At 37.7% G+C, this 17,451-nt stretch overlaps 6 protein-coding genes across 12 annotated transcripts in view; 5 read left to right on the forward strand and 1 right to left on the reverse strand.

Moving 5' to 3' along the window:
* The window catches only part of LOC119548629 (leupaxin), a 29,190-nt gene extending 16,241 nt beyond the window's left edge, over positions 1-12,949 (reverse strand). The window contains exon 1 of one of the 3 annotated variants that reach the window (XM_037856012.1): positions 12,811-12,949. In XM_037856012.1, coding sequence (XP_037711940.1) covers positions 12,811-12,823 — 13 coding nt within the window. In that variant the 5' untranslated portion in view covers positions 12,824-12,949. Of the gene's footprint in view, positions 1-1,162; positions 1,188-5,216; positions 5,370-12,810 lie in introns of those variants that run through there. The other 2 variants (XM_037856010.1, XM_037856013.1) reach the window with 2 other exon arrangements.
* Positions 2,226-3,032, forward strand: LOC119548633 (C-type lectin 37Da). Its single transcript, XM_037856022.1, has 2 exons — positions 2,226-2,333; positions 2,397-3,032. The coding sequence occupies exons 1-2, from the start codon at positions 2,243-2,245 to the stop codon at positions 2,864-2,866; spliced, it is 561 nt and encodes a 186-aa protein (XP_037711950.1). The 5' UTR covers positions 2,226-2,242; the 3' UTR covers positions 2,867-3,032.
* On the forward strand, positions 3,163-3,972 carry LOC119548634 (C-type lectin 37Da-like). The gene is made up of 2 exons (XM_037856023.1): positions 3,163-3,396; positions 3,453-3,972. The coding sequence occupies exons 1-2, from the start codon at positions 3,306-3,308 to the stop codon at positions 3,920-3,922; spliced, it is 561 nt and encodes a 186-aa protein (XP_037711951.1). The 5' UTR covers positions 3,163-3,305; the 3' UTR covers positions 3,923-3,972.
* On the forward strand, positions 4,162-4,859 carry LOC119548635 (C-type lectin 37Db). Its single transcript, XM_037856024.1, has 2 exons — positions 4,162-4,249; positions 4,396-4,859. Exons 1-2 carry the CDS (start codon positions 4,174-4,176, stop codon positions 4,770-4,772), a joined length of 453 nt encoding a protein of 150 aa, XP_037711952.1. The 5' UTR covers positions 4,162-4,173; the 3' UTR covers positions 4,773-4,859.
* Positions 9,862-16,098, forward strand: LOC119548631 (alkaline phosphatase). Of its 3 annotated transcripts, none has more exons than XM_037856018.1 (2): positions 9,862-9,971; positions 13,844-16,098. In XM_037856018.1, exon 2 carries the CDS (start codon positions 13,883-13,885, stop codon positions 15,671-15,673), a length of 1,791 nt encoding a protein of 596 aa, XP_037711946.1. In that variant the 5' UTR covers positions 9,862-9,971; positions 13,844-13,882; the 3' UTR covers positions 15,674-16,098. The 3 variants fall into 3 exon arrangements, with proteins under 3 accessions (XP_037711946.1, XP_037711943.1, XP_037711945.1); XM_037856015.1 differs by having other exon boundaries at positions 9,902-10,038; XM_037856017.1 differs by lacking the exon at positions 9,862-9,971 and adding an exon at positions 13,190-13,323.
* LOC119548632 lies at positions 9,877-16,920 on the forward strand. Of its 3 annotated transcripts, none has more exons than XM_037856021.1 (2): positions 9,877-9,971; positions 16,130-16,920. In XM_037856021.1, exon 2 carries the CDS (start codon positions 16,136-16,138, stop codon positions 16,820-16,822), a length of 687 nt encoding a protein of 228 aa, XP_037711949.1. In that variant the 5' UTR covers positions 9,877-9,971; positions 16,130-16,135; the 3' UTR covers positions 16,823-16,920. The 3 variants fall into 3 exon arrangements, with proteins under 3 accessions (XP_037711949.1, XP_037711948.1, XP_037711947.1); XM_037856020.1 differs by having other exon boundaries at positions 9,909-10,038; XM_037856019.1 differs by lacking the exon at positions 9,877-9,971 and adding an exon at positions 13,197-13,323.
* Positions 16,921-17,451: the final 531 nt, after the last annotated feature.

Consider the following 17,451-nt stretch of genomic DNA (forward strand, 5'->3'; position numbering starts at 1 on the left):
GAGGCATGGGTTCTTTACATTTTTAATTAAACCGAAATTATAGAATAAAACATCTTTGTTTGGTAAGATAACCAAGGTTTCATCTCTCAATACCTGTGTATACATGTAAAAACAGTTTTTTAGTTCATCCAATTTTCTAAACATTTGATAGCCCTTTTTGAAAAAAGTAGATCACTAAAATCGTGTATATAGATTATCGGACGAATGTCACAACTAAGTGGTCGAATTTTTGTACGACTAGAATAGTATACTTTTATTTTGACTGTCGCACCTCAAACATATGGTTCATAAAGGTATTCCCCATACAAAACCGCACAAATTGTTAAAGATACCTTTTTACGGACAATTATAATATTTTTGTTTACTAATCATTTCATAGATAAACATTTATCTTCTGATGGCCCCGACCTGCGCCAATTCAAAGCCATGAAAACGGGTTCTGCTCCATCGATAAGCACTCAACAGCGTTGTATTCCAATTTGTTATTGACCCAGCCCAACTTCCTTAGTATCTGTAAAAACCTCTTTATGAGATCAACCGCCAATGTAATCAATCAATCGGATTTCAGATGCCCTGAGGTGATCACCTCGGCAATTAGAATATCTTGCGTAATGCCAACCCAAACAGGTGTATACTGTCACAACGAAAACTACCAGACGAAAATGTAAATCAGAATTTGAATTGGTTGATTTATAATGTTGTGATTAATGAATGCAAATATCCCATTAAAGATTTTTTGTTTAGGATTTGATAAGACTTAATGGGTTATTTGCACCATTTATGTTGATCTTGTATGCATAAAATAATACATACATACTTTTTATTTTGAAATTAAGAACCATTTTTGAGATTCGTCAAAAACTTTTGGGTAATATAATTATAAGTCCAAGGAACTTAAGATATAAATTACACTATCCACACGGATTATGCTTGAATATATGCCTATATTTCTTGCCAAAGTGTCGTGTTTGGTAGTAAATAGAACACGATTCGATTGGAAACCACTGACGCCCACCGACGAAACTTGGATCGGGTGCCGACTCAATGGGAACAATGATCTAATGATCTAATGAATGAAACGCGTAGTAAGGTCAGCGACTACCAGTCTACAGATTGTGAAGCGAATCCCACACCGCAAAACTCGACAGACTGTGGAGCTTACCGATTTTCATGTCAATCGACTGACTGTTTGCACTCAGATCACTTGTTAAACAAAATCCGATGAAGACCGCACAACGTCGAAATGCAAACTGAATGGGGAATATTCAAATCGAGTGCTGACAACTGGAGAATGCGATGCGAGTGCAATCGAAGGTGTTGGTCTGTGTGCAATTAACATTACTCCAACCAGATGTAAACAAATACGCTAAGCAAATACACTTCAAAAAATATACATAGATATATATTTTTAATACATAATAAAATATAACATAAAAACATAAAATATTTGGTAAAAACTATCCTATATCATGGCAAAGCAGCCGTATCAAGGAGTCTTATGTTGTGTTATATTTTTCATTCTAATTAACTAAGCACAAACCACGTTTTTCTGACTGTATGGCTAATTAGGCAGCAGGGCAAGCCCACCAAAAGCAAAGAAAAGCTGGCAAGAATATGCTAAATTTGTAAACTTTACATGCTATGCATTTGTATACACTGTATTTTTGATTGCTTCATCTGCTGGGTGTTTGTGCTGCAATTGTTTACATTTACTTTAATGATTATTTCCTATGATGCCTCATGATTTCAAATAGTCATTTGTAAATCCAATGTAAAATTTTCGGGGCTATAACATTTTGTTAGTAACTGCCGAAAAGATAGCTTATGCTACGAAACTTTTTCATTTTGAACATTTTTCTCCTAAAAGTAGACTATAATTTTAAATCCGACCAAAGTATTATCGTTTTGTTTTCAAAATGTTTTCTTTAATTCCCAAATTTGTAAACAATATTTTGATAAAGATATCTCTTTAACTCTCGATATTAAATATTTTTTAATTTAAAAACTTAAGGAAAGGACTGTCACTTAAAATTTATTTTTATTCGCATTACGGAGGACCGACTACCTCTACAAATTCTCACCTTATAAACTTAAATGAAAACCTTGTCAAGGCCAACACAGAACAAACAATAGCAAGGAATAAAATGTATGCCGAAAAATTAGCAATTTTAAATCAGAATTGATTGGTTTAACTCACCTTAAAGCCTTTGCTGCCTGAGCTCGATATTCAGTAAACAACGAAATGCTCAAGCTTACAGTTCTATTTCTTATTCTACTGGCCATTGCCAAAATGGCATGCAGCCGTGAAAAATTCACCATACAAGTTAACGAAGGTAATATTAGTTTAAGGACAAAGAAAATTAAAGTAATTTAAATCGATGATAACATTATGGTAGACAATGCCGTTGGTGCTATCCTCAAAGCGGATCCCTTTGTGAAAATCAACGAAGGCTACTACTTTTTTGGAACTGAGTCCTTGAACTGGTACGCGGCGTATGAGAAATGCCGGGAACTGGATTCCGAATTGGTAACATTCGAAACAGATCAGGAGTTCGACGTCATCGCCGCCTATTTGATGGCCAACGGTTCGCGCCAAAACTACTGGACTTCCGGTAATGATCTGGCCAAAACGGGAACCCACAAATGGTTTACTACCGGGGAGCGAATAAGTAGTCTAAGATGGGCGCTCAACCAGCCCGATAATTACGGCCAGAAGGAACACTGCATCCACCTGGGCTACATATACGAAGACTCCAAGAAGTTCGAACTGAACGATCGCCCCTGCTCCCAGGCTGACAACAGTTTGTTTAAGTATATCTGCGAAGCTCCCAAGATGGAAACCATATCCATTGTGGTGTGGAAGTAAACATGAGGTGGTATTCAGGGGTATTCTGAATAAATTTTTGTTGCATCGTTTTTAAATACCGCATTTCCTTTTACTGTTCACCCGAGTAAAGGGTTAGTCAAAAGGATTCGAAAAATATTTAATAAACTTAGCTTCTAATTGAAGTTTACCTTCCTTATTACCCTAATATTAACATCATATCTTCAACTTCAGAACAAAACATTTTAAAACAATAAACTTTAATGAGAGTGTCAATATTGTTCAATGAAGTGCCTATAATAAAATAAATACTATTTAGTTTATATAGTAGCTCAAAGTATTGGGTAAACATGTTTATCAAATTTAAACAGAATTGTCTTTAATCGGAACTTTTTCACAAAGAGGAAGTTTAATGAGCACTGATAAATAAAAGGTATAAATACTTAACTGGACTCTTCCTATTCAGTTAGTCTAAAGCAAAATGTTAACAAAAGCAGTTGCAGTTTTTTTACTTGTCGCCAGCGTTGATCTGGGAGTTTCATACGATAAATACACCACTAAAATATTAAATGGTGAGCATTTTACACAGAAATAAATTAATATCATATGCATTAACCAATATTTTAAGGTAACCCAAACAACGTAAACGTTAATTCAAGTCCCTTCATCAAGATCAATGTAGGGTTCTATTACTTTGGACAGGAGAGGGTTAATTGGCATGTAGCCGACGAGAACTGCCGCAAGTTGGGATCAGATCTGGTTTCCTTTGAAACAGCTCAGGAATACGATGCCATTGCTGAATATTTAAAAAGCAAGGGAGAACGCGCCGAGCACTGGACATCCGGCAATGACTTGGGAACTAAAGGCGCTCACAAATGGTATCCCAGTGCTACAGGAATATACATTAATCGGTGGGCCCCAAACCAACCAGACAATGCTGGCGGAATTGAGCATTGCATACACATCGGTTACGTATATCACTACTCAACAAATATCGAAATGAACGATCGTCCCTGCAGGGAAGACAAAAACAGCTTGTTTAAATATGTTTGTGAGGCTCCAAAACCAGAAACTATATCTATTGTTGTTTGGAAATAGAGTTATAAAGGGTATTATCCAAAAAATTCTTATAACAAGCAGTTATTCCCTTACTTGTTGCTATTTTTTTAATTTTTTAAATAAACTTTTCAAAAAATAAAAAATCTAACCAACCTATTCCCCAAGAATCGTTCAACTTATCGGACTTGTATAGTAAGTATATCTTTGAATGGTTTTATCAGCAATTGTTATCTGTTCAACTCGAGCCATTCCGATTTCTTCCTCAGTTGCGAGTTGTAATTTGTGGAAAGATGTTCAGTGTACTTCTGCCGTGTCTGATTTTGTGGAATGCTCTACTTTTGGGGGCCTTCCCTTTGGATCGCCAAAGTAAGTGCTATAGCTATAACTAAAATAAATAGCAATCCTTCCAGGAACTTTTACGAGTTGAATAATCATTATTAAAACCGATTTTTCCAAAGACTACGATTTTACTAAAATTATATACAGTACTGAAAAACAGATATTTTTATTAGGTTTTCTTATGGTTGGTGGAAAGGATTACTACATTTCTTTGGACAAATCAAACTGGTTCGAAGCAACCAACCGTTGCCGTCAAAAGGGTGGATTCCTGCTGAACCTGGAGAGCCAGGAGGAGCTGCAACTCCTAAGCCCTTTCCTCCACCCAGCCTACAGCTACTGGCTATCCATCAATGATCTTGGTGTTCGGGGCGTATACGTATCGGAGGCCACTGGTCTTGAGGCCCCATTTTTAAATTGGTCCGCCGGCCAGCCGGACAACAGCGATGGCGACGATCGGTGTGTGGAGCTCTGGCCATCGACAAGTTCCCAGTTCCGGATGAACGATCTATCCTGCAGAATGTTGGTCGCCTTTATTTGCCAGTTAAACTAGAATCATCAATGCCCGTCTAGGAATTTTATTTCTACCTTTTAGAAGTCGTATTCAAATTTTTATTTTATAAAAAAAGGTGACAATGTTCAGAGATTTGAAGTATTCAGTTTTTAATGATAGTAGCACCAATACTTGTCAAAGTGAGAACTTATACTACCTATACTATTATATCAGGGTTTACATTTTTATCAGTTTGTTACCGATTGCCAATCTCGTTGATTGACTACTTCCCAGTTGGTTTTTAATAACCAATTCCTAGAAACATGTTGTGCCACATATACTATCATGTTTATTATACAAAACCAAACAATGCACTTTAAAAATCGATTATCATACTCCAATTTATTCAACTGTGTGGTGCAACAATGTATTCAACTGTTCGAGAACACATTGTATAAGGTTTTCGAAGCCTTCTTTTAAATGTTTTCCATTAGGAATACTTACATCCTGGCAGGATACCCTTGCTCCGAACTGTGCGATAAGGTTGACGCGCACCAGGATCGATCTTTCCGTACATTGTTCTATCCATGGTTTCCAACGAGATTCACTTGACATTTTGTGTTCTCAAAATCTTTAGGTTTTACTGAAGTTGTTGCACTGCGACCGGCAAAAAAAAAAGTTTCATTTGAATTATTTATAAGCGCATTTTTATTTTTGGCCTTTCGGGGCTCGACGACGGATTTGTTGTTTTTGCTTGCGTTGAGTTAGCCTGTCAGAGTGGATATTGTAGTTGTCGTTGTCGATGTTGTCGTTGTCTTTGCCTGTCTATCAGAGCTTTGCCCCAGTCCACAAACAAAATAAAAAAAAAACTAGTTCCCTGCCCCCAGTGGAAGTCCAAGTGATTTGATGATGGAAATTGTTGTCTGGGGAGTGCTTTGTGCATTCGAAATTTGCTATTAATTGACTGAGACTGACAAAATACGGCATTAGAAGATTATAGGGATACCACGAAGAGTGAGAGATCAGCGATCATAGGTGCGTGATGCAATCTTTTTGAAGAGTATTAATAGATATGCTCGAAAAGTAAACAAAATTCGTCAACATATCATTCTTGAAATTTAAAAATTCAAATACATCAGAGTTTTATTTCCTTAAATCATATTCTCATAAAACAAAGATTAGCAAGCCAATAAATTAGGGAAACCCACTAATAAAATGATTACAAAAGAGATCATGCCTACTTTAATGGTGATCTTTAAAGCTACGTGCACACGGAGATATATATGTGATCTAAATTTATGTGATCTAAAGATCAAAAGCCATCAAAAAGATCGATAAATTAGATCAGCGGCCACCAAGAAGCGGAAAAGACGTAATATCTGAAACATTTACTCAGACTCCCCTGATCCAAAGTGTGTGGGTGAATCCCAATAGATGATCTATGCAACTAACAAAATTTACGATGGTCTGTAGATTTAGTTAAGCCAAAAATATCTATAAAAACAGATTTATGGAATCATAAAAATACCAAAATGAACGTGCAGGCCACATTTTACATTTGTTTCAAACAAATAACGACACATTGAAAGAAGGTAAAAAATAATAAACATAAATTCACCGACTAAAACAAAGCGAAGCGAACCAAAAAATACTAAAATCGGTGAGGGAACGGGGAATCAAGGTTGCCAAATTACGTCAACACCATGATCGCCATCTAAATATATCCAAAAGAAAGAAAAAAAAACAGAAAAAAAACATTTCTAGCAAATCAAAGGCGACTTTTCGTCGTCTAGTGAAGGAAGAACTAAACTAGGAAAAATGGGGGAAATTAATTGAAAATACAGCGAGAGATTTCCGCAGAGCGTTGCCAAAAAAATGGAAGCCGAGAAAAAATAAAATCTCACTTTCCCTCCAGATCTTTGCCAAAGCAAGTCCATTTTCCTATATACACCTGAGGCATTACTCAGTCTATTTAGGATGACGTCGGGGCAGAAATTGTGGGCAATTGTTTTCGGCCCCGTCTTCCTTCTCTATATTTAAAAGTCAAAGGCACGATTTCGATTCTTTCGCAGGAAATTCCAAGCGATCGACCGTCGGCTGATCGCCACGATCTCAATATAAATATTTTATTAGTAAGTAGATAAAATGTGTGTGAATGCGAGTGTTGACCTTGCTGAAGGCGCTAAGGTGAAAAAGCAATGCGTGCCCAGAAAATAATGCCCAGGGAAAATTCATGTGGGTGATATTGATCGCAATGGGCGATCTCTTTCCCGGTTAGTGGCCTTTGGCCAGGTCTTACGATAAACTTGGCCAATTTATGCCGCTGTAAAATGTATTTTTCACATTCCACTACTGTGAAAGGGCGGGAAAAAAGCGAAGAAATATCGCCCACTGACTTTTGTGGTCGTTGGGTGTCTTGATAAGATAATGGGTCTACTGAAAAGAGGCCCACACGATGATCAAATTACGGCTGAGCAGATTAAAGTGTTTTCTGGAATTAAAGATCAAAATCTTTCGATTGGTTCAATAAAAGCTTAATTGCCTCTATTTGTTACGAATATTTTAAAGCAATTGATTGTCAATTTATCTGAAATATAAACGACACTGGAAATTGTAAACTTGTACATTGCTCAAAAGCTTCAGATTTAATTTTAATACCTGAAAGATTTGTTTGGAGATTTATATATTTTTAACTATGTATAAAACTGGCTTACTCTCCCTTTCAAGTTCCCCTCCAATCTCAAAATGTCAGACTTTTTATTACAAATAAATTTTTTGGGAACAAAATATGATTTCCGAATTCTATCTATTGGAAAAATCATATATTTTGGCTGCCAGTTTGCCACTCATCTTTCTCAAGCAATCGAAAAAACACACTCTAATTGAAATTTTATGACTGGGCGATAAGAATCTGCTTGTTGAACACTAGAAACAGGGGGAACAATATAGAGGGACTTGCTGAACAATCGAAAATCAAACAGAACCTGGCGATGAACTCATTGCACTACGAATACAGAGAGTGAGAATCTGGAGGTGCTAAGTAGCTGAGACTAAAACGGGCTTTGTATTGTCAAACGCAACTCGAAAAAAGAGGAATTACGGGAAATAATCCAGAAATCAGTGATCTGTGGATAGTTTGCGGTTTCATATTAGATCGTGAAAGACAAAGACTGCAGCTGTCTGGTCATAAACCAATGGCATCAACTAAGCGTATCTTTCGGATAAAAAGATATTGGGGAGAAAAACGAAAACGAAAGCGATTCTCATAAGTGCAGAACTCACAACAAAATGTTTATTTGTGTGCACTGTGTCAGCCGAGTTTACATCATTTTCCAGCATTTCCATTTGCTGTCGTAACTCGAGATACTTTTATGGGGTAGTGGAAGGAAGTCCCCCCATTATAAATGCACTTGGCTTCGAGTGCTTGAAATATGTATGTGAAAAATGTCATAATTTTAATAGATTAAGTGGGCACATTTTAATTGGTTCTGTTGTTCGTTGTTATTGTTATGTTATTTTCAGCACTTTGAACCAGAAAAAAAATACCAAATTAATTTTCATCTCATCGCCCACGGTTTTAATCCCATTGGGGCCCCGAGGAGAAAATTAATGGGGCTAACCAAAATTCTATGCTCTGCCAGATCTAGGCAAATAAGTCATATATTTGAATGTCTTGTCCGTTGATAATTAGTTCCATAATTAGTGGGATTGCTAATGAAATTGAAATGTTTTTCGAACCACTTGCCGACAAGATTTGCTAAGAATTAGTGGAATCTTAAGGCGAGTGACACGAAACCATTAATCTTGGCAAAGATTATTTAATTTTATTTGTATCTAGCTGCTACTGGCATTCCTGTTATATCTCGTATATAAGTCCTATACTATCTCTTGATGTTTGTCAACTTTTTTACTGCAGATTTTCCTTGCACTCGAAGTAAACAATTTCCCACGCTCCAACCTGCCACAATATCACTAACACAGTTCCAATAATTTTTCATCCACTTTTTCCCGCTTTAGTTTACCGCCGATCAATTGATTGATTGCCTTTGTTTTGGTTTGGCTTTGTTTGTTTTATTTTCAACCGTGTTATCTGTGCACTTCAGCCTGCATTTTGGCAGTGTGTTGTCACATATTTTATTTATTATTCCTAGAGATCGTAGGACTCAGCTGGGAGACCGAAAACCGAGAGACCCCTCAAAAAGCACACGCGCTGCGCTCGCGTTTCAGTAAGAGCGTCGCAATCGACTGAAATCCAAGGGGCCCCAATGCTCGGGCTCCATTAGAAGAGCACTACGACTCTCGTAGTCGCTCATAGAGAGCGGAAGCCTCGGAGAGCCCCAGTGATTGAGAGCAGGTAAACAAACTGCACTCGGAAAAATTACTATAATGTGTAGATCTATTATAATAAATCATATTACCTCAAAAATATATATGTATATGTTTTAGAAAAATTACTATAATGTGTAGATCTATTATAATATTTCATAATACTTAAAAAATATATATTTATTTTACATAAAGAACCAGATGTGTAATTATCGTAGTATAGATCTCATAAGAGAAGAATCTCCAAAGGGACACCAATAATCAATAATAAATCAACAATAATATGGAAAAGCTTTCACTTTATTATCACATACGTAGAGAGAATTTCAACGTACTCATCTGGGCTAAAAATGTTCTTAAAAATAGATCGACATTTTTGAAGTTCAAAATGTTTTCATTGTTTTTGAATCAAGTTGAGTTGGCGTTACTTACATTGTATATCTCAACAACTAAACTATTATAAACTTATAAAAACTTGATTAATAAACTAAATTATAAATTTCTCTTCTCACCATTTCGTTCTAATATTGAGAACATTGATACCAAAATGTACTTAAACGGTTTTCAAGAACGAATGCTCTCACTTTAAGAACAATGTACTTGAATATTTCTCCTGGGTGAAAGAAATAAGTTACTTAGTAAAAAAAATCCTTTTTCGATTCTTTTTTTTATCTTAATCGATATACTTTTTATAATAAGGCCTTTGCATTTTCGGGTTAGGTTTGTTTTTCTGAGTGTTAAGAGAGCTATTTAATGAAAAGAGCAAGAGCAGGAACCGTTTTCGCTATAAAGTCGCTTTTCATTCGCTTTTGGAGTGGCTTTTCATTTTGCATTGCAGCCTGTGGCGGAGCATTTCGACCGCAAGTGGGAGGAACAAGAAAAGCGAACCAGAGCGGACAAAATTATTGTCGCCCGTTTCGAGCTTTCCTTTAGGTGAGCGAACAGTGGGCCAGTTGCCAATAAAAACGAACTTTTCTTTTTGTCAACAAAAACACAAAACGTGAGTGAAAAACAAATAAAATCAATATATGTTTTCTTACGTATCTTACGAATTGACATTGTACTTACATTGTAACCCCACAAATCATTTATACAGGGTGCCACAGAAATCACATGATAGCTATGTCTTGCAAAATATATATTCATATACATTCATATTCATAAAGCATTGTTGATGATATTGAAATGTTTAAACAAAATGCCTTCAGAAGCGTTCTATGGCGTTATAATTTTATCTCTGTCTTTAGAAAAACAGAGATTGTAAACAATGAGTGCATTGAATTTTCAAAGCTTGATGATAGTTAAGTGATGGATTTCCCAACAAGTATTCTCAGTTGTACATGGTACACCACAGCATTATAAACATATTGTTGGCATTGCAAACTTTAAATATGCCGGAAGTAGATATCTTTAAAAACTGTATTGCATTTCTCACAATTTCTAATTTAAATAATTTCAATGCTAATTCAATGGTTGTTATTCACATATAGCTTTAAAAACTAATTTACATTTGCTAAAAATGTAACTAAAAATTGTAAACCTTTCGTGCCACTGTGCACGCCTCTTTCCCAACCGCTATTGCATTGATCTGCAGTTGGAGTATTACCCTCGGTGGACCCCAAGGCCCAGACCTAACCGATCTCGACAGATCATCTCGTCACTGCTGTTACAGTGCGCACACGCAACACGAACAGAAGACGTTGCGTGTCGAGTGGGCGATGAAGTGGGCGCACACTCACTAATGGCTGCAAAGCACAATTGATGCAATTGCAGCCGGTGATGAAGATCGAAATGAAGATGAAGATCAAGCCCCAACTTCCTGTGCAAACCCATTGACAATTATGTAGAGTGAAACTTGTTGGGGGAAGGATTTGAGTTACAGAAAACTATAAAATAAGTGAAGACCCTTAAAGATTCAGAAAATATGCGAATTCTATAGTCAGTTAGTAGATAAAAGCTGATTACAGGGGATAGATCTTTATGCTTCGAGTAAATACCATATCTTATATTCAATATCTTAAAATATTGACAATTATGTAGAGTGAAACTTGTAGGGCAAAGGATTTGAGTTACAGAAAACAATACAGTAAGTGAAGACTTTTAAAGATTCAGAAAATATGCGAATTCTATAGTCAGTTAGTAGATAAAAGCTGATAATAGGGTATAGTTCTTTCTGCTTCGAGTATATCCCATATCTTATATTAAATATCTTAAAATATTGACTTTTATGTAGAGTGAAACTTGTTGGGGGAAGGATTTGAGTTACAGAACACAATACAATAATTGAAGACCTTTAAAGATTCAGAAAATATGCGACTTCTATAGTTTCTTAGTAGATAAAAGTTGATAATAGGGGATAGTTTCTTTCTCCTATGAGTGTATCCCATATCTTATCTTAAATATCTTAAATGGTAATGGCTAATCCCTCATATTTAAATTTTCAAGGATTTAGTACCACTGTGCGTAGGTGGAGTGTCAGTCAGCTGGAATGTTTCGAGAGTGTTTGTGACCTGGCCTTTAGTCATTTCTGAAGAATGTCTGGGCAGAAAAAAAGAATAACAAGATTACATACACATATCCACATGGAGAGTTGGCTGCACTTCCATGAGCGAGAATTTCTTCATCTTTTTTTCTTTCTTTATCGAAAGACATTCTGAAGAACACGCAGAGAGACTGTAAACAGCGAAGAATTGTGTCATAAAGAAAATAAAGTAGACGACATATACACTTTTATTTTGCTGATGGTGACTAAAAGAGCGCCGTGAGGCGGCAAAAGAAAACAAATAAAGCTACCCGGCGAATCAGCTCGCTCTCTCAGATCAAATCATTCACTAAAAGTCCAAGGGTTTCGAACTTGGAGCTAAAAAAAAACCACACCCTCTTTGCATTGTGAATGATCTCACACTGAAAGTGGGGGTCTCGATGTTTTTATGTTCGATTTCCAGGTATTCGGATAAATCATAAAAGTGCAAGGAATGCCAAAATCGGGTTAAACGAAGTGTGCTTTAATGTGTGAGAGGCACTTCCCAAGCTATGGAAAATATTCCTTTATACAAATGTACGGATTCAGAGATAAGACGTGCACTTGGAATTCATCATCCAGAATTTGTACGGCACGTAACACAACCTTTTTTAATCGTGATTAATGCTTTGTATGCTAACGATAAGAATTTCGAAATACAGTAAATATTGGTCGAAGAACAACATTGCTGCACTTAAAATTTTTACAAATTTTTTATTTTTATTCCTCATCCAATCTTCTGATGCAGTTTTCTCAGGATTGTTTAGCTATACCTTTAGTACACTCATATCATAAAACCTCTATTGCTTTTATATCGACCTTTAGTGGATTAATGTTTATTTTTGTTATCTTTAAAATGATGTCGAGTAAATCCTATCAATATTTTTTGACTCATAAATATTACTTAAGTATCACTGCGACGAATTTATGTAAACAGGAAATTGATTCATATAAATTTCAGAATCAGAGGTGAATAACAAGTCAGTAAATAAACATGAAGGTTATCTTAGCCGCTCTTCACTGTAAACGAAAATTATTCATCCGTGAGATTTCCGACTTTCCGTGTCGCCACCTGGCGGACAATGTGAGAACACCCCGCGGCATACCAATTAACTCCAATTAACGACTGACCTTGAAGTCGCAGCTTTATCTTTGTGGCTTCTGCCTACGTCACAGTTTTCATGCTGTGGAATTTTTCAACTTCAGGAAGTCTATGTTTTCCTTTCGCTGACAAAAAGTGGTCCAACTTACCCAAATCATCCATGGCGTTTTTGTTGTTTCAGTTCAGCTCTGTGTGTTGGTGTGTGTTCTCCGCTCTTCTCCAATTGGAATGCTCAGTTTTCCGGATTTATTTGGCACAGGCACACGCGTTTTTAATTGATGCTGATTGGAAGCGAGGAGCGACAAATCCACGCCAGCAATTTCTTATTGGTTTCTTGTTTCACTCGCGACTCGAAAACCGCGGAGTTGGAATCGAGACTAATTTTTAAGCTGTTTAAGCGGCGGCCGAATGGCGAGTATCGGTGGATTTCGCCGCGAGTTGGAGACGAGTTTTATATATGAATCACTTTAATTTTGGAGCGGCGGTCATAAACAATACAAAAAAAAAAACATTGGAGCTTGTACACGTACACAGGCAAAAACACAAACACACACACCCGCTCAGTTGGGCAACGCGAGAGAGCCAAAACAGCTGATTGCCTATCGATAGCGGGTATATCGGAATCGTTGGAACTATCGCAGCGTCGCCAATAGAAACAAGTGGTAAACTTAACTAAAATACTTATAAAACAATTGTAGATAACACTTACTGACTTTAAAAATATACTAGCTTGGAGGTAGAATAGGTTTTCTAAAATGTAGAGTTAGAAGACTTTGTGTTCTGTGGAGAAAACAATAATAACAGCTATGTTCAAAACAATAGTGGCGATCACAATTAAAGTTAATAAATGGTTTAGGTAAATGGTTATAATATTATATTCATAAAATGGTAATAAAATATTTCCAATTAACTTAAAGGAAATTATTAATTTTTTTGGTTTTTATTTTAAAAACTATGTTGATAGCACTATAATTTTTAACACAGCTACTCCATATTATGGTAATAGCATGTTTTCTATTTAGTTAAACTTTCATAAATCATAGGTTTAAAAGTCTCCAAGAAGCGGACTATTTAAAACTAACTGAAAAATACCAATGCGTTACGTCTTTCTGTCCATAAATTACCTTTTATCTGTGGTAAACAATGATTAGTTAACAATCTGCAATATATCTCGCATTTCAGTCTGTATAAAGATTAGGCCGATCTAGACGTGAATGAGAAATGGAAAAAAGAAGTGAGGCGCCGATAAAAAGCACAAAGTTTCGAAAACTGAGCGATTCTGACATGACGGAGGTGCAGCTGAATAATTTGGTGGACCCAAAGGAAAATATCGAGAACGGTAGCTCCCAGGGAAATGAGGACTCCAGAAACGGTCCTGTTCAGCACTCGAAATGGTTCAGATCCAGACTTTTTATCATATCTGTGGTTTTCTCGGCCCTACTGATAACAGCCATGTGTATTGGCTTTGTGGTGCACTATGGAATGGCCGGCGATGTGGGCGACATGGAAACGGTGACCTATTGGCCCGTACAGCTGCCCAAGGAGCAACAGGAGTGGTATGATCAAGGAATAGATGAGCTCAAGAAGGCCGTTTCCAGGGAATTCAATAGACGTCGAGCCAAGAACGTGATTTTATTCGTGGGCGATGGAATGGGACCGAATACGGTGACAGCAGCACGTATTTACGGATTCAAGGAGGAGGGACTCCTCAGTTGGGAGCACTTTCCGGACATGGGACTCTTGAAGACCTATTGCGCCGATAAGCAGGTTCCGGATTCTTTCTCCACCGCCACGGCTCTTTTTGGGGGAGTCAAGGTGAACTACGAAACAGGCGGAGTGGACTCGAATGTGCCACTGGGAAACTGTACCGCCTCCCTGCAGGAGGATCACCATGTTCAGACGATCCTTAAGTGGGCTCAGGTGGACGGAATGCGCACGGGATTCGTGACCACCACCCGGGTAACTCATGCCACTCCGGCTGCCCTCTATGCCCACGTGCCCGATCGTCGTTGGGAATGCGAAACGGGAATGCCAGCAGAGGCCCGGGATCAGGGCTGTATGGATATTGCCCGCCAGCTAATCGAACAGCCCACGGGTCAGAGAATCAATGTTATCATGGGTGGTGGTCGTCAGATGCTCCTGTCAAATGTCACCGATTCACCAGCGGATCCTCTGGACACTTGGGCCAGTTCGTCAAAGGACGGACGGAATCTCATCCGGGATTGGAGGCTTAAGAAAGAGGATGAGGGTGTGTCCCATGCCATTGTCCAAAATAATCGTGAGCTATGGAATGTCGATGGACAGAATGTTGACTATCTACTGGGCATTTTCGCCAATGGACATTTGATGTACGATCACGAGAGGGATTCAAGTGAAAACGGCATGCCCTCGCTATCGAATATGACTCAAAAAGCGCTCGAGGTTCTGGGAAACAGTGAAAAAGGATTTTTGCTGGTAGTGGAGGCTGGCCTAATCGATCAAGCCCACCATCGGGGAAAAGCTCGAAAGGCACTTCATGAGGTCCTCGAACTAAATAAGGCCGTTGAGTCAACGCTTTCCTTTCTGAAATCCACTGATCGTCTGGACGAAACCCTAGTTATTGTGACCGCCGATCACTCGCATAGCTTGACCATTAACGGACATCCGGATCGAGGAGCCAGTATATTGGGCTTGGCGGGCAATTCAAAGACAGAACAGACGCCCTACACCACGCTGACGTATGGCACCAGCTATCAAGGATTTCAGGTGGATCCCAACACTCAGAACCGCAGGGATCCAACGGGCGACAACATATCCGATTGGGAATACACCCAGCAGGCAGCTATAAATACGGACGAAAATCTACACGGCGGATCGGATGTTACGATTCATGCCGATGGCGCTATGTCCTATCTGTTCCACGGGGTCCACGAACAGAGCTACGTAGCCCATGCCATTTCCTACGCTCTTCGAATCGGACGCTTTCGGGATAGCTCTATTGCCGAAACTCTGGCTGAATTCACGCCCATATAGAACTATTTAAATCCATTTACGCTCAGAAATGTTAAGAAATATGTAAAAGGAAAATATTTTGCCAAGCTTACAAAATGTAGAGATAGAATTAGAAAAAGGACTTAAGATTAAGTAATGATTTACCAAAACGTTGCTAAAGCTAAAAAGGCTTGAATACCTAAACAGTATGAAGGATTTTAAGGAATGAGATCGTTGAATACATTTTATTATAAAAAGTTAAAACATGTATTTTATTCGCTTCCTTTAGTTTGTTATAAATCGATCCTAACGTTCGGTTGTTTATGCAGTGAAACCTGTAATAAATTTCATTATCTTAACAGGCAATATGAAGATTGCTTTAGTTTCCAAAGTTTAGAAGCTAACCAAACGTGATCTTAGAGGGTTGTGTCTGTAAAAATAAACGTAATTAATAAACCTGTATTCATAAAAGATGACTGTTTTATTGTATTTTTTTAGTTAAAAATGGACTTGCTGCAACTGAACGACGATTGTCTGGATATTATATTTAACTACCTAAAATTAGACGAACTACTGCAGCTCTACAATGAAATTGAATGTTTCAATGTGGCCATCGAAAGGAGACAATCTCCAGTTTTTAACGAAGACCTATTGGTCAAGTTGGGTCACCATCTGAACAGTCTGCACATCAACGTGGGCTACTCCACCAAGGACGAAGATGTCCTCCGATACCTGAATCCTTTGTGCCAAGGCGCCTGCAAGACTCGCCGGTTGAAAGCGTTAAAATTGGACCATGCCAAGTGGTCTTTTAATATGATAGAAGCCGTGGGTAAGGTGGTTCCATCTTTGTTATTTTTGGACATGAGGCACTGCGATGTGCGGGATTACCAGATAGCGCAGCTCTTGGATTCGGCAGATAAGTTAAAGGCCCTCGCTCTGCTCCATGTGAACAATCAGACGGGTGATTCGTATCTGCAGCCCCAAATACTCAACAGGTTGCCATCCCTAAAACTCATCCACATAACAATCCTCGGACCAGTGCCCTTTTCCCCCGAAGATTTGGCCCAGCAGTGCCCGAACCTAAGTTTCCTCATCACCGACCTTATCAAAAGCGATTTCAAGATATATGGTCCACCTGCTTACATTCAGAACTACTATAAATACTACAACGACTATTTCAAGACGCCTTAACGACTCGTGAGGCACTTGAAATAAATATCTCAGTGGAATTGTCATAGTCAGTAACTTCATAGTTATAAAAATATTTTCTTAGTCAGTACAATACTTAAAAGGAAGGATCTTTTAAATGCATTTAAATAAAATTATTAATTTTGTACAATATGTTAAAGTTACTTTCCATATAACCAAATTTATTGTTCTTAATATATATTAATATTTTATTTATTTACGATTTGAAAAGACTAGTTTAAGTTTTCATGCCATTGAAAGACAGCTTCTCAGACTTAGGGACTTTAAGTTATGCATGAATCAACCTCCTATTATTCGAGAGGATCTTATGATTGAACTGGGTCACCACCTAAACAGTCTGCAAATAAACGTATGCTTGACCGAGGAAGAAAAGGTTCTTCGGTACCTCAACCCTTTATGCCAAGGATCTTCTAAAAGCCGTCAGATGAAAGCTTTGAAATTTTTTTGTGCCAAATGTACTTTTAAAATATTTAGAGCCGTGGCTTTGGTGATACCATCAGTGTTACTACTATTACTGCTATTTACGGATTTACCAGATATCTCAGCTCCTGGAATGAACAGATAGGTTGAAGGTCTTCGGTTTCTTTTATATGGGTAGTTATAATGGAGGT

The sequence above is a fragment of the Drosophila subpulchrella genome, chromosome 2L, assembly GCF_014743375.2.
Source record: "Drosophila subpulchrella strain 33 F10 #4 breed RU33 chromosome 2L, RU_Dsub_v1.1 Primary Assembly, whole genome shotgun sequence".
Lineage (NCBI taxonomy): Eukaryota > Metazoa > Arthropoda > Insecta > Diptera > Drosophilidae > Drosophila > Drosophila subpulchrella.